At 43.1% G+C, this 13587-nt stretch overlaps 1 protein-coding gene across 5 annotated transcripts in view; it reads right to left on the bottom strand.

The window, feature by feature from the left end:
• Positions 1-3658: 3658 nt before the first annotated feature.
• USP31 (ubiquitin specific peptidase 31) overlaps positions 3659-13587 on the bottom strand; it is a 90217-nt gene continuing 80288 nt past the window's right edge. For all 5 annotated transcript variants that reach the window (XM_054455610.2, XM_063654631.1, XM_063654633.1 and 2 more), the window contains one exon: positions 3659-11854. In XM_054455610.2, coding sequence (XP_054311585.2) covers positions 10284-11854 — 1571 coding nt within the window. In that variant the 3' untranslated portion in view covers positions 3659-10283. The remainder of the gene's footprint in view (positions 11855-13587) is intronic.

Genomic DNA, 13587 nt, shown 5'->3' with positions numbered 1-13587 from the left:
TGGGATTACAGGCGCCCGCCACCACACCTGGCTAATTTTTGTATTTTTAGTAGAGACTGGGTTTTACCATGTTGGTCAGGCTGGTCTTGAACTCCTGACCTCAGGTGATCCACCTGCCTCAGCCTCCCAAAGTGCTGGGATTACAGACATGAGCCACCGTGTCTGGCCCTTTTCTTAGAATCCGATAAATCAAAAGTGCATGTTGAAATTACAAGGATAACCACAAAAAGAGAGTAAAAAAATAACAAACTGAGGAGAAAAATTAGAATAAAAAATGCTTTGTTCTGTGGGTTAAGAAAAATTTTAAAAATTTAAAAAAATGCTTGATACATCTCAAAGAAAAGCAAGAAGAATAAATATAAAATAAGCAGGACAAATATCCAAGAAACAGTTAAGATAGTACCAAAAAACCAAATACATTAGTGATTATATTAAATGTACATAAACCAGGCACTCCAGTTAAGCCTCGTGATGATCATGTAGACACTGTTATCCACATTTTACAGGTGTGAAGAATTTGAGCTGTTGAGTAATCCGCCCAAGATTGTCCAGCTAGCAAGTCGTGGTACCAGGATTCGAACCCGCAGCCTGCTCCTGGACCCTGAGCACGGTGCCTTTCCAAGTGTCTCCCTGTTCTCCAGCCACCTAGCACTGCTTTCAGTCAGCCCTTCCACACACTCTACCCAGACTCTTGCAACCAGCTCTTAACCGGCTCTCTCATGACACATCTTGTCATGGTGACCATGCGAAGGCGCAAACTGGATCTCCTCTCCCCTAAATTAAAATCTCTTCCTGGATTTTCATTTACTACAGGACAAATGGAGCAGTTCATAAAAGGTCCCTCTAGGTGGGATCTCCCGCCCCCTTCGTCCAACGCTTCCTGCTTTCCTGCCCTACATTCCAGGAAGACTGGACTCAGGGTTTCCAGAGAGTGCAAGCAGTTTCCCCTGCCTGGAAAGTGAGTTATCGCCCACTGCCCCCTCCTCTGACCCCAGGAGGGTCGGCCCCTCCTCCTCATCACTATTGTTATCATTACAAATGGCTCCATTCAGCCAGCGCTTTCTCTGTGCCAGGCACCGTGCTGAAGGCTTTATAGGCATCATTCCCATCTAACTCTCACCACTCTATGATGCAAGTACCAGTATCCTCCATCTTCTGGATAGAAAGACTCAGGCAGATTACTATTTCAGCTAGTATGTATTTACTAAGTAACTGCTATAAGCTTGGCACCCTCTTAGATGCTGAGAAAAAGAGCAGTGAATAGAACAGGCAAACCTCCCTGCTCTCATGTAAGCTCACCCATCAGCTCACATATGCCCTATGGTAGTTGTGATAAGTGATATGCAGAAAATAAAATAGGGAGTACAGAGGGTGTGTGAAGCAGGTTGCAGTGTTCTAAAAGGGTAGTAAGGGAAGGCCTCAATAAGGTGATACGTGAGTAAAGATGTGGAGGAGATGAGGGAATGAGCCGGGAGGGCATCTCGGAGAAGAGCATTCTAGGGACGATGCCTTGAGAAAGAGCAGGGAATAAGTGGCAAACTTGCTGAAACGTTATCTATTGGCCAACCTGACCTCCTGACTGGCCAGTGAGCCCCTCCAAGTATGGTCATATCCCCAGCAGCTGGGCACACAGAAGACATTGCTAAATGAAGGAACCTGGACTCCGATTCTGAGTGAAACAGTAAAGGGCACCTTCCTCACAACTTTTGTGGACTTGGAACCCTGAGGCTGGTGCCATTCATCCTCAGTCCCCACTGCACAATCCCCACACACTGTCCACTCCACAATCTTGGAGAGGAAAGACGTATTACACCCTTTTCCCTGTGTCTCTGGAACTGGATCTGTGCACTGTGGGCCTCTCTGGAGTCCTCCTAAACAAAGGGAAGGCACAGGGGTGGTGTGCTGGATGCAAGATCCCTGAGACCCCACCGGGGGCAGGGAGGCCTGATTCCAACTAGGCACTGCAGTCTCATTTGCACCATCTTCTCACGTTTCACAAGAAAAATGGAGCTGTTAAGACATCCAAAGAGCAAGCCAAACTGATATCAAATCCCTGAAAGCTCTAAGAAACGGGTGCAAGGCCACTGGGTTACATGGCATAATGCAAAAATGCACCACCAAGGGAGAGGACAGCCCTGTCCTCTGTGTATAGCAGGTGTTGGCAGGGGGTGAAAAACGTAGCTAACACCAGACCAAACCAAGACCGAATTCCAGAGGGGTTTGCAGAAGGTAGACCCAACCCACCCAGCAAGGTGAAATCTGCCAGATGACTCTCGTGGAGAAGCCTGAGAAAGGAACAGGGTCACAGAGAGGAAACCTGAAGCATCCATCTGGGAGAACCCAGGAAGGAGTGAAGAGCAATGGAAAGTGAATGTATTAGTATATCGAAGTGATTAACCGTTCAACATGTTATGTTAGGTTACACAGAATTAGAACATATGACACAGAACCCAGCTGGGAGAGAGAAAGGGGATACTGGGGCGGCGGAGGACCTCAAGCTACATCCCACGGAGTCAGAGTGGCCTAGAATCACCCACGGGGCAGTTTAACACACAGGAACATGCAGCTCTGGGCAAGGGGTGTTATCACACCTTTGCCTTCTTCAGGAAGATTTACATGGACCCGAAAAGTATTCAGAGAGACGTTGACCATTCAAGTATTGAAAGATAATCTTCCAAATCCTAAGGAGACAGGCAAAATGATGCTTAAATATCTGCATAACTATTAAATCTACATATTTTATGACATGTGAACACTTTGTGGCATAATGAAGCCTCTTGAATAATCAGCGTACTACATGGTTAAACTCTCTAACAGAACCTAAGCGAAATCTTACCATTTCAAATTAGAGAGCTTTAGAAGTGCTGTACCTAGCACGGCATGTGGTTCACACTTGTCAGGAACATCAACTCCCCCCACCCCAACCCTAAACCATAATGCTGTGCTTTAGGAAAACAAGATCTGTCCTGATCTGTATTCAACACTTTCTGGGAACAAATGATGGCTGGTGGCACTCCCCTAAACAGAAATCCCTGTTCACTGATACCGTACTCCCCAACTCATACTGAATAAACATTTCCACACTCAGAGGCTAACCACCTGCAGGCTGGACTTTTAAAATGCATAATAGAGATCTTTAGTGCCCCCACGTGGCCATAGGTGATGTGACATCCTCAACAGGGAGTTCTGTCCTGAACGGTGGGAAAGACAGCTGGAAAAATGTTGTATCAAAAATATTAAATATCTAGGGTATGAGACAGCCCAGGAAGAATGGTCTCTTTTATACTGCTCTTTCTTCCCATCATAAAAGTTTGGTAAAAGGGGGAAAATAATGCGAAATGTTGAAAATCTGTTGGATTGAACCGGAATGTGAGTTTTTTGTCCAGTTCCATGGCCCAGGACAAACTGTCTCTGATCTGTCATGGAGGAAATGGGAAGAACCATCCCTGATTGTGAAAATTATACAAGCATGGATGTGACTTTTTGTTTTAAACTTTTACACAGAAAACATATGTATACATCTTCCTGTAACTTGTGTTTTAAACACTGCAATTTTAAGGCATTTTGTAAAGACTGATGCAGTACAATTATTATTATAGTCAACACCAAAAAGATATCAGTTGGCAAGGGGGAGAAAGGAGAAATGTGGCTTGAAGAGGACATCATGTAATAAATTTATTATATTTTGTTACATTTTCCACTTTTCTCTTAATTCCAACTGTATACTCTATAATCAATGCTGTTTCAGAAATAAAATGTTTCAAACATAAAAATATAAATTCTGCTTCTTAAAAGTGCATACACTTTGAATAACAAAACATACAAATAAATAACAGAAATCAGTGACACATCTCATGCACTTGTTCTAAAATAAATTTAAAATGTACGATACACTTTTCTTCCAGCCTCTAGGAAAGACATCCTGCCTTCCATATTACTGTACAACTGAAAATGAAAACGACACAGAAATCACTATCCACGGTGCATGAGTAATACCAAAGCACTTTGTGTACAGTGATGTGACATGCAGCTTTTAAGACAACTATAGAAATTCCAGTGTAAAAACTGAAGAGTTCAATCAAGAAACGATTTATGTCAACGGGGCTTAAATTCAATTTTAACCAGTGGTGAGAGGCACAGTTGGTGAGCAGACCTCTATGGAACGCAAACACGTATTTGAAAGGCCTACAAAGAGAACTCCAACTTTGGAAATACTGCAACTGCTTTTGCATTTGGTATGACACCACACCGTTTATAATAGCACCTAGGAAATTTCATATTGCATTTGGATGACTGCAACAGATATCACTATTCTGGATGGCCTTTCTAAAGAAACATTTCCAACTTGCATGTTTACTTGTATCTTTATTCCTTAAAATGTTGAAAACACCAGGTAAATTGTGGTGTTTTGTAGGCAGCGAGGCTCGACAGAATGAAACCATCAGATTACTTCGAAGGTGTTGTAGTGCATTCAGCTCACCACAGATTAAAACTAAATTTTATTTGCCTCCACAGTTAACACAGAGTGCCAAATTCTGGGATGTGTATTACTTAGTGGTAAAACAAACAAAAAACAAAACAAAACAAAAACAAGAAAAGATAGCAACAAGGTTTTTTTTTTTGTTGTTGTTGTTTTCCTAAAAAGACACCAAATAAAATGTTTCTCATTCATTTTCAAACTAAAAAAAGAATTCCTGTAACCACATTCTGGGTAAGAACTATCCTAGAGAATGAGCAAAAGTAGGAAATTCAGCGGCAGCCTGGGGTTTGCTACTGTAATTCCTACAAAAAGGCAATAATTCTATCAAAAGCAGGGACAGGCTTTCCAAGGCTAGGAAGGTTGTTTCTTTTCTTCTTCGACAATTTCTAGCTCAGAGTGACTTCCCTAGTCCCCCACGGGTCTGGGGAAAAGGCTCTGGGGACGGATGCAAACCCCACGGGGACACTCAGCCTGCTCCAGCAACTAAGACCACCAATTCCCACCAGACTGGCGAGTGCTAGGCCATTCATAACATGCTCCAAGCTCCCAAACTGGGCCTTGAATCAGAAGGGCCCTTGTATTTCAAATGGGAGCATCAGTATCTCTCAATTCTTTTCATTCTTATTTTTTTGCCTCTCCTACACAACTGAGGAATCAGTCACTCCTGAGTAATTCAAATGGCAGTGATTCTCGCCGTAATTCTCAGTAAAGGGATGACATATCATAGTGGTTCTCAATCTGACTGCAGATTAGAAACACCCAGAAACTTTTAAAATACATGGTAATTCCTGGATCCCACCCCTACATGAATTAGATCAAAAGCTAGGGACTGGGACCCAGGCACTGTATTTCTAAAAGTTCCCCAGCTGATTCTAGTCAATGTGGGTCTTCACTATCTCAGACAAGTCATTCAGAAGAGGCTTAAAAGAATCTTGAGGAAAATACATGTGTGAGATTCAAAAAAGCCTCTCAAATCTGCTGTGCACCCCTTCTCCCAAAAATTGGGAAACACTAGATTTAAACAAATGTAAGATGGATCTAGAACCGAATCCACTGCACAACACTCCCAGAGATTCCATGGGCTTAGTCTAATTGTGATCAGTGGCTGGGAAGCCCCAAAGCTTTTCAAAATAGCTCTAAGTCTCTACAAAAGCATCTTTAAATTCTTAGCACTATTAGAAGCCACATTCTTTCCTTGTGACCACAATAGAACCCTTGAAGATATAAAAAATTAAAATCTATAGAAAATGGCAGGTTATTTTTAGAACAAAACACTTTAGTCTTCAGGCTAAATACAGTATGTACACCAATGATGTGTTCAACATATCCAATTCCACTTCTGCTTGCAAAACACTTTACAATCTCGCCAATGATCAGAAAAACAGCAGAGAAATATATGCAGAGCAAAACAAGAAATCACATTCATGCTCTTCCTCACAATGAGTAAGCCATATTTTGAAAATCACAAATTTAAAAAGAGCTCCATAATTGCTGCCTTTTTTTCTTTAAGACTTAACATTTCATGTCTATATGTTTTATTGTTTGCTTGCATAGGCAGTACGAGCATGCTTTCTGATTAAACGGAGGCCACGCACAATTGTTTTTACTTGGGGAAAAAAAATGGTCATGCTCAAAATGCATCTGCAAAATACTTTGAAAGTTGATCAAAAGGCAGTGTGAGACAGTGTTCATTTAAATAAAAGCACTGGATTTCTCCCCAAACCATGTAGTAGAGTTTAACAATAATGTACCCTTTATGAAATGAAAGTTAAAGACAGCCTGCACAGTAACAGCTACTTTTTGTGTTCGTTTATGATAGGTACTGGTTTGCCAGCAAAGTTTGCCTTTCTCAACTACAAATAATACAAAGTTCCACGCACCTCCAGAATACGTGTTTTATTGAAACTGTGCTTATGATTTGCATACTATTTCAAAAATCCAACCCAGAAACACTAGTTATCTTTGTATTCAATAATTATAATAACCTACATAGGAAACAATCACTTCGGCTGTTCAGTAATTTGTCCAAATGAAATGTAACGTCTGATGCCCCTCTATGTGAAATAAAGCATGTTTATTTCAAATAAATGAGCTTTGTTCGCAGCTCTTCTCTGCTCCATTTTCCCTAAAGGCTGCCACTCTTGGTCCCTTTACATACTGTTGCTATTTTTTTTCATGGTAGTTATTTTAGAGGAATGACAATGTCCCCCTCAAATCCCACATCCGTCTCATACAAACATAGATGACCCAATGTTAACGTAAAGTGACTGTGTAATGGATTTTCAACCCCTAAATAGTAGAGACAGCTCAGTCTGAAAAGGTGGATGGAAGAGTAAAATGTCTCTAAAGATGAAGGGCACTTTTGGTTTCCAGACGGAACAGACTTGCTCAAGAGAACCACAAGCCTTAGCCGATTTGACCGGAATCCATGTGATCTCTTTTCCCAGGAGAACTGTCACTCCATTTAGGACACCATCACATCCCTTGCTTGATGGGCTGTGCTCCCAGGGTTCCTCAGCTACAGCAAATCCCTGAAGCTTTCAGTTTTGCCTCTGTGCTCAAAGCAGGCCCTCCACAAATGTTTGCAGAATGAATGATGAAAACAAGATTGCAAAAGCGTGTTAGGCAGCCTCACAGATAATTACAGTATTTTAGCACACCACAAATACTCCCACATCCGTTTCCACTGGTCCAGCATATTATTACTTACTTTCAGTTCAGCTGCTTTCAGAATGAGAAAATACAAAACAGATGGGAAATGGTCTAAGATGACTGGAGCCTAATGGTTTGAGTTTCCCCATTATCTAAGGGATTACCAAGGCAAGATGTAGGGCTGTTTTAAGGAATGATATGGCCTCAGTGCAATGGATGTTTACAAGAAATCAAGAATAAAACTTTTTTTAAAAAGCAAACAAACATTACAGATACAACATTACTGTTGGTGATTATTTTGTGCCTACCAGGAGATGACTGCTCTAATCAGGCCCATCTAGATGTCAACCAGAAACCCAGGCCTATCATCCCTAGCAGATAATTTTTAACCCCAAAGCACATACACGCTCATTGTGCTAAATATTGTTGGGAAAATTAAAAAAAAAAAAGAAAGAAAGAAACCAACACCAAGTCCCCAACCCTACCAATGAACTAAATTGAATCAAGTAACTATTTTCCCACAAGATACTTTCCACCCCAAGGAGCACCTCCAAACTTTTGGGCCAAATAACCTTTCCTGTGGCCTAAAGTTGTACCTAGTTGTTGGAGATAATGAAATTTTCACTGTTTACCAACCATGGAAATAAAATAGCTTCATGATGTCTAGACAATGCCATGATACTTCCTGATTTTTTCTATTAAACCTGAAACAAGGACTAAACTCCATGACATACAGTGTATAGACACTGACATTTTATTCCAGATCCCATAGAAAACCAAAGGGATTTGTAGAAACTTTTTTCCTTTTTTTTTTAAGTCACTAGACATCGTGGAAAACCCATTCCTAGATAACTCAAGAATAAAAATATTTACCACTGTGAAAATTAAACTAGTTTCTATTCATGCTTGATTACAGCAAAAAAGAAGTGTTATTAAAAAACTTTTGTCTAATCAAATTATAATTGTTTCAGAGATTCAGACAGGAGACTTCAAATGAGATCTACCTATTAAACAAAAATGAGAGGTTTGAGTTAGACATTCAATTCCTTATATAGATGATCTCTTATTTGGTGCATCTTTTTCAGGAGATAAAAGCGATACAGAAAAACGAGAGCGGTGGCTACACACTGATGGGGCTGTGATGTGCTGGGCTGAAAGCAATGACAGCATCTAAGGCAGCCAGTTGCCGCAGATGTACTGAGGAGATGAGAGTGGTGCTGCTTTGAGAACCCACCAAAATCTGAACAGTAAAACCAGGACACCGAGTGAAGAGGTGAGTACAGGGCTGAGTGCAATGGACAACAGGCTCACGGTCACTGAATCACATGGAGCACTGTGGTAACTTTCACAAGGCTAAACGTCTAAATCTTAAATACTGCCAAGGGTCTAAAATTCCAGCTACCCTCAACGTTAAGTGGCCTCCAGACTTGCAAGTTACCAGCTAATGCGCAAATTAGCAGCAAAATAAAGTTAAGTAACCTACTAAAAACTTTTCCCAAGAGATATTCTTGGGGGGAAGAAAAAAAAAGGTAGTGCAGAATTCACAGCTATGCATGCATATATGTTGTAGTTAATTCACACACAGCAATACTGAAAAGGGAGGTTATATACGGATCTGTGCATCAAGGGTTCAAGAAGAACTTGAAGAGTCTGACGAAAAACACTAATATTTAAAAGCACATAAACTTAGCATGCTGTATTTACTGCCAAAGTGACAAATGCTGTTCAGAGAGAATCAAGACCCTCTCTCTCTTGACATTTAAAAAAAAAAAAGAAAAGCTAAAAATTGAGCAGGAAAGTATTGCCAGGAGACCTTGAAAAAGCCTGCAAAACTATATATTTTGCTTATCTGTGAGGTTTTTTTTGTGAGGTTCTCCTTTGTAAGAAATGCAATTTGCACTGACACGGCCAGATGGAACACACTCCAAAGCCTGCTTGTGAGTTCTGGGCATGAGATGAAATCTTAAGAACAAAGAAGAAATAATAAATGAGTTACTGAAAGGCAGCCCTAACAGAGACTGACAGACAGGATCTGAAGTGCATATGTAATACTTGATCACACAACGCTTCAACATACCACCATTGGCTTTTGGCAGAAGGCAACTTCTTTCCTCTCCAAGCTACAAGATGAGGGAACATGAGCCCACAGACACGGCATCGTGGAGCTTCCCACCTCTAACGGAAAAATGCAACACCTGACAAGGAAAATGATGTCCAGTCTTTCACCCAGTTTAGAATCTAGAAGTTTTTTCCAGGAATCTGTCAAAGGTGTTAACTGCTCTACTACAGTGCAAAATTCCAATAGCCTTAGCTAGTAATTTCAGAAGGAAAAAAAATTAAATGAGTGACTGGCTTTCTGGCTATCCAATCTGCCACCTCTTAGGACCTATCCCAAGAGTCAAGACAGGTTTTGGTGCACACGTCGCCACAGAATATGAAGGTGGTGAAAGGCTTCATTTCTACCTCAAAAACGTCTATCTGTGGCAGTAGGAGAAATGACACAGTCACCCACATGGCACCTTCCTCTTTAATCCATTTACTGGTGTGCATCCATCCTATACTAGCTGAGTATATACCTGAGAAACATTAGTGTTAAAATATTGCCCTTTACAAAGACTGGTAGATGGGGCGAAAGTGCAGAAAGCAAGAGTTTTTCCCTCAATTTGTTTCATTGTTAGAGTCACAGTTTTTAGAGCTCCTGGTGCCACCCCCAATCCACAGTAAGGACAAGTCCTGCTCAGAAGAAACACGAGTCAGCTCCTTCCTCCTTCTACGCGCTAATGGTAGCTTTACTGGTTCACAGGTTTCAAAACTCTCATATCCAAAGAAAGTCATTAGAGTTCTCTAGAAAGAAATATGTACAATTGCTAAAGGGACCGTCCTGGGTATCGTCTACAATTATTCCAGTTAGCTTGGTGTCAATGTTTTGCCTATGGCTGTTATTTGGTTCAATGGCAGAATAAGGCGACGCTTTGAACAATTTGCAATTGAATTAGACACACACACGCACACACTCACACACACAGACACACACAGTCGGGCACGTGACTCAAAAAAGTACAAAACAAAAGCACAGGAGGCTTTGGTGGGAGGGCAGGGGTTCTAAATAAATAAACATCTTTACAGATAAAACACTTTGATTGCAGAAATATCACTGAGGTTTATGAGAAGGCCGTGCAGAGGTTTGCATGCTAGAAGATAACTTTTTTGAGGATTTCTCTGCAGACTGCCTGCCACCCAGAGATGAGGGAACTCCAGAGTCTAGTTGGGAAGACTTGGATTTGCGAGCGGACAGCAGGGAATGTTTGGCAGAAGCAGGGTCCTTGGAGACAAGCTGCTCTTTTCCCGTTGTATTTGCATTTGGCTGCTGGGAAGCTAGAGGCTGGTGGCCTTTCTCTGCCTTGTCGTCCCCGGTGTTCTTACAGACGGACTTAACAGAGCTCCCACCAGCCTTTTTAGAGAGCAAGGCTGTCTTGCCAAGATCCGTCGAGCGCCGGGTTTCCTTCTGTCTCAAGGCTGATTTGAAGAAGGACAGCCCCTTGTCCTCAGACTTGCTGTCCCTCTTCAAACCAGACTTGATGCTTGTGCTGGGGGAGCGCAGGCTGGCCATGGAGGAGCTCCGCACGTGCTTCCCGGCCCCCCTGCCCTCCCCTGCTCGGGCCTGGCTCACCCGAGGGGAGTTGGGTTTGGAGGTGGAGGTGGCGCTGGCTCTGTCAGAACCCAAGCTTTGCCTGGAGCCCTCTCTACTCAAGCTCCGGTCTGAAGTCCTGCTCTTCCCAGGTGGGAAAGGGCTCCTTGTGGCAGGGCCCGAGGCCTTTTTGGCAGATGTGGAGGAAGCAGTGTAGGTGAGGGCCGATGCTGACTTCTGCTTCTGTGGCGAAGGAGATGACATGGAGTCCTGAGATTTCGGGGATGACTCCTTTTTGGGTTGGGCAGGGCCAGGGGATGAATGCCGTCCACTGCCCCTGGAAGAAGAATCTGCTTTGCTGCGGGAGCGGGAGGGCTTTAGAGAGACTTTTACAGGAAGAGGAGAAGAAGGGGATGTACTTGAAAGGGAAGACTCCTGGCTTGCCAAGGCCGGTCTCCCCTTCCGCAAGCTTTTCTCTGGCTCAGAAGTGCCTTTGGAATTGGGGGATCTCTTAGTTGTGCTCTCTGGTTTCTTTGCGAGTGAGCCTGGGTGGCTGGGGGGTTTCACCTCTTTGACTGGAGAGCTGTCTACGGAGTCGCTCTGATCCACATAAGCGATCTGATTATTGTTATCAAATGGACCAGAGAGCGGGGGCAGGCGGTCCCCTTGTGCTGAATGTTTGCTCTGTGTATCTACGACACTGGAGTTCAATCTGCGGGTGTCCGATTCATCTTTGAACACACCTTCCATGACAGCCAGAGGGGCCCGGCCCACAGCCTTGTGCTCACGGCGACTATGACTGTCGCTTGCTTCCTGGTAACTGCTAGAAAGGTTCCGCAAGCTACCAAAGCAAGAGACAGAGACCTTGTCATCCGCTGCCTCCCCAATCTTCTCCAAGGTGGAAGCAGAGCTGTGAATTGGCGAATCCCCTGAAAATCGGGATGGAGAATTGGAGCGCATCTGCAGCTTAGCGGACAGGGACCATGAAGGTCTCATGCAATTTTCATTGACGGCCAAGGGGCTGGTGACAGAAGATCTGGATGACAAACTCTGACGCTGGACACTTCTCACAAATGGTCGAGTTGAAAAGCCTCCTGAACACAGTAAAGAGAATACTGTTAAGCTAAGCCAATGAAGACATTCTAACAACACTGTCAGACACTGAAGGTGAAACAAAGGTAAGCCTCATGGGATGAAAGGAGCATGACCTTCAGAGCCAGCCCATCTGGGATCAGGGAGTCCCTGTGTGGCTTTGACTTTTCTGAGCCCAGTTTCCTTATGTATAAAATAGGGATATTCTAACTCAGGATCATTCTAACACAGCAAACTTCTATTCGCCTCCTTGCCCTACATCAGGGCTCGGTATAACTTTTCCTGTGAAGGCCTAGACAGCAGATGTTAGGCTTTGCAGGCCAAACATTCAACTCCACCACTGCTGCATGAAAGCAGCCACAGGTGACACGTAAGAAAACGTGTCTGACTGCGTTCCAAAAATCTTTACAAAGAAAGGCAGTGGGCTGTATTTGGCCTATGGGGCTACAGTTTGCTGACCTCTGGTCTAACTCACAGGGCAAGTGTGACGATTAAACACAATCTTACAAGTCCTGTGCCCAACAGAGCACCTGGCACTCCATAGATGCTGTGAGCTATTGACCCAGCTTCATTACCTTCCTGAAGGTGATCTGGGGCTCACAGAAATGAAGTCCTTGACCAAGATTACACAACTCATTAAAGGAAGAGCTAATACCAGAACCCAGAACCCCTTGACCCCCCACACCACTCAATTCCACATGTAAGCTGGCCTGTCGTTGACTACAGATGTGGATCAACGCAAAGAGCTAAAAAGACTTGGATATCATATACTCCTATTTCCAGTGACTTAAAACTTCCAAAAAAATATTCATAATCAGAGGCCAGGTGTGGTGGCTCACGCCTGTAATCCCAGCACTTTGGGAGGCCGAGGTGAGTGGATCACGATGTCAGGAGATCGAGACCATTCTGGCTAACATGGCGAAACCCCGTCTCTACTAAAAATCCAAAAATTTAGCCAGGCTTGGTGGCAGGTGCCTGTAGTCCCAGCTGCTGGGGAGGCTGAGGCAGGAGAACAGCATGAACCCGGGAGGCGGAGCTTGCAGTGAGCCGAGATCACGCCACTACACTCCAGCCTGGGCGACATAGAGAGACCCCGTTTAAAAAAAAAAAAAAACAAAAACTCATAATCAGAACCACATACTCCTATTTGGTGTGGCTCAAAACATCCTAAGAAAATATTCTAAATTAAATTTTCTACACAATGATACTACAGTTGTGATATTTACAAAATTCTGTCTTTATAGAGCTTAAGAAATAGGCTCTATTCTGTGGGCACCACCCAGCACCATTATACAATGATGATGCTTAAAAGGATATTGATTTCACCAACTGCACTGCTTAAAAATAGATTGAGGCAAACCTTATTGAGGCTTATCGTTAAAATGACAGTGAATTCTAAGTTTAAAGGCAGTACTGAAAATAACCTCTGCCTGAACAAGCAAAGGTTCACCACTCAGTTTTCCATAAGATGTGAGGAGCCGGAAGGAGCTTAGGAATTGCAGTCCAATGTTTTTATTTTACAAATAAAGAGGAAGAGGCAACAAGCCAGAAGAGGTGGCAGAGCTAGAGCTATGGTGCAGCTCTCTTCACCTGGCATTCTTCTTCCAGACTACTGCAATTTTAACTCTATTTCATTTTCTCAGAATTACAGTGATCGAAATGCTGGCTGCAGACTGAGACTTGTTGGCAGATTGAGTCAGTGTGCTCATTATAGAAGCTGCACTCACTCCTCCTT

Source organism: Pongo pygmaeus, chromosome 18, assembly GCF_028885625.2.
Source record: "Pongo pygmaeus isolate AG05252 chromosome 18, NHGRI_mPonPyg2-v2.0_pri, whole genome shotgun sequence".
NCBI classification, from domain to species: domain Eukaryota; kingdom Metazoa; phylum Chordata; class Mammalia; order Primates; family Hominidae; genus Pongo; species Pongo pygmaeus.
Note: the sequence above shows the minus strand (reverse complement) of the source record. Positions and strands in the feature narration are given on the sequence as shown.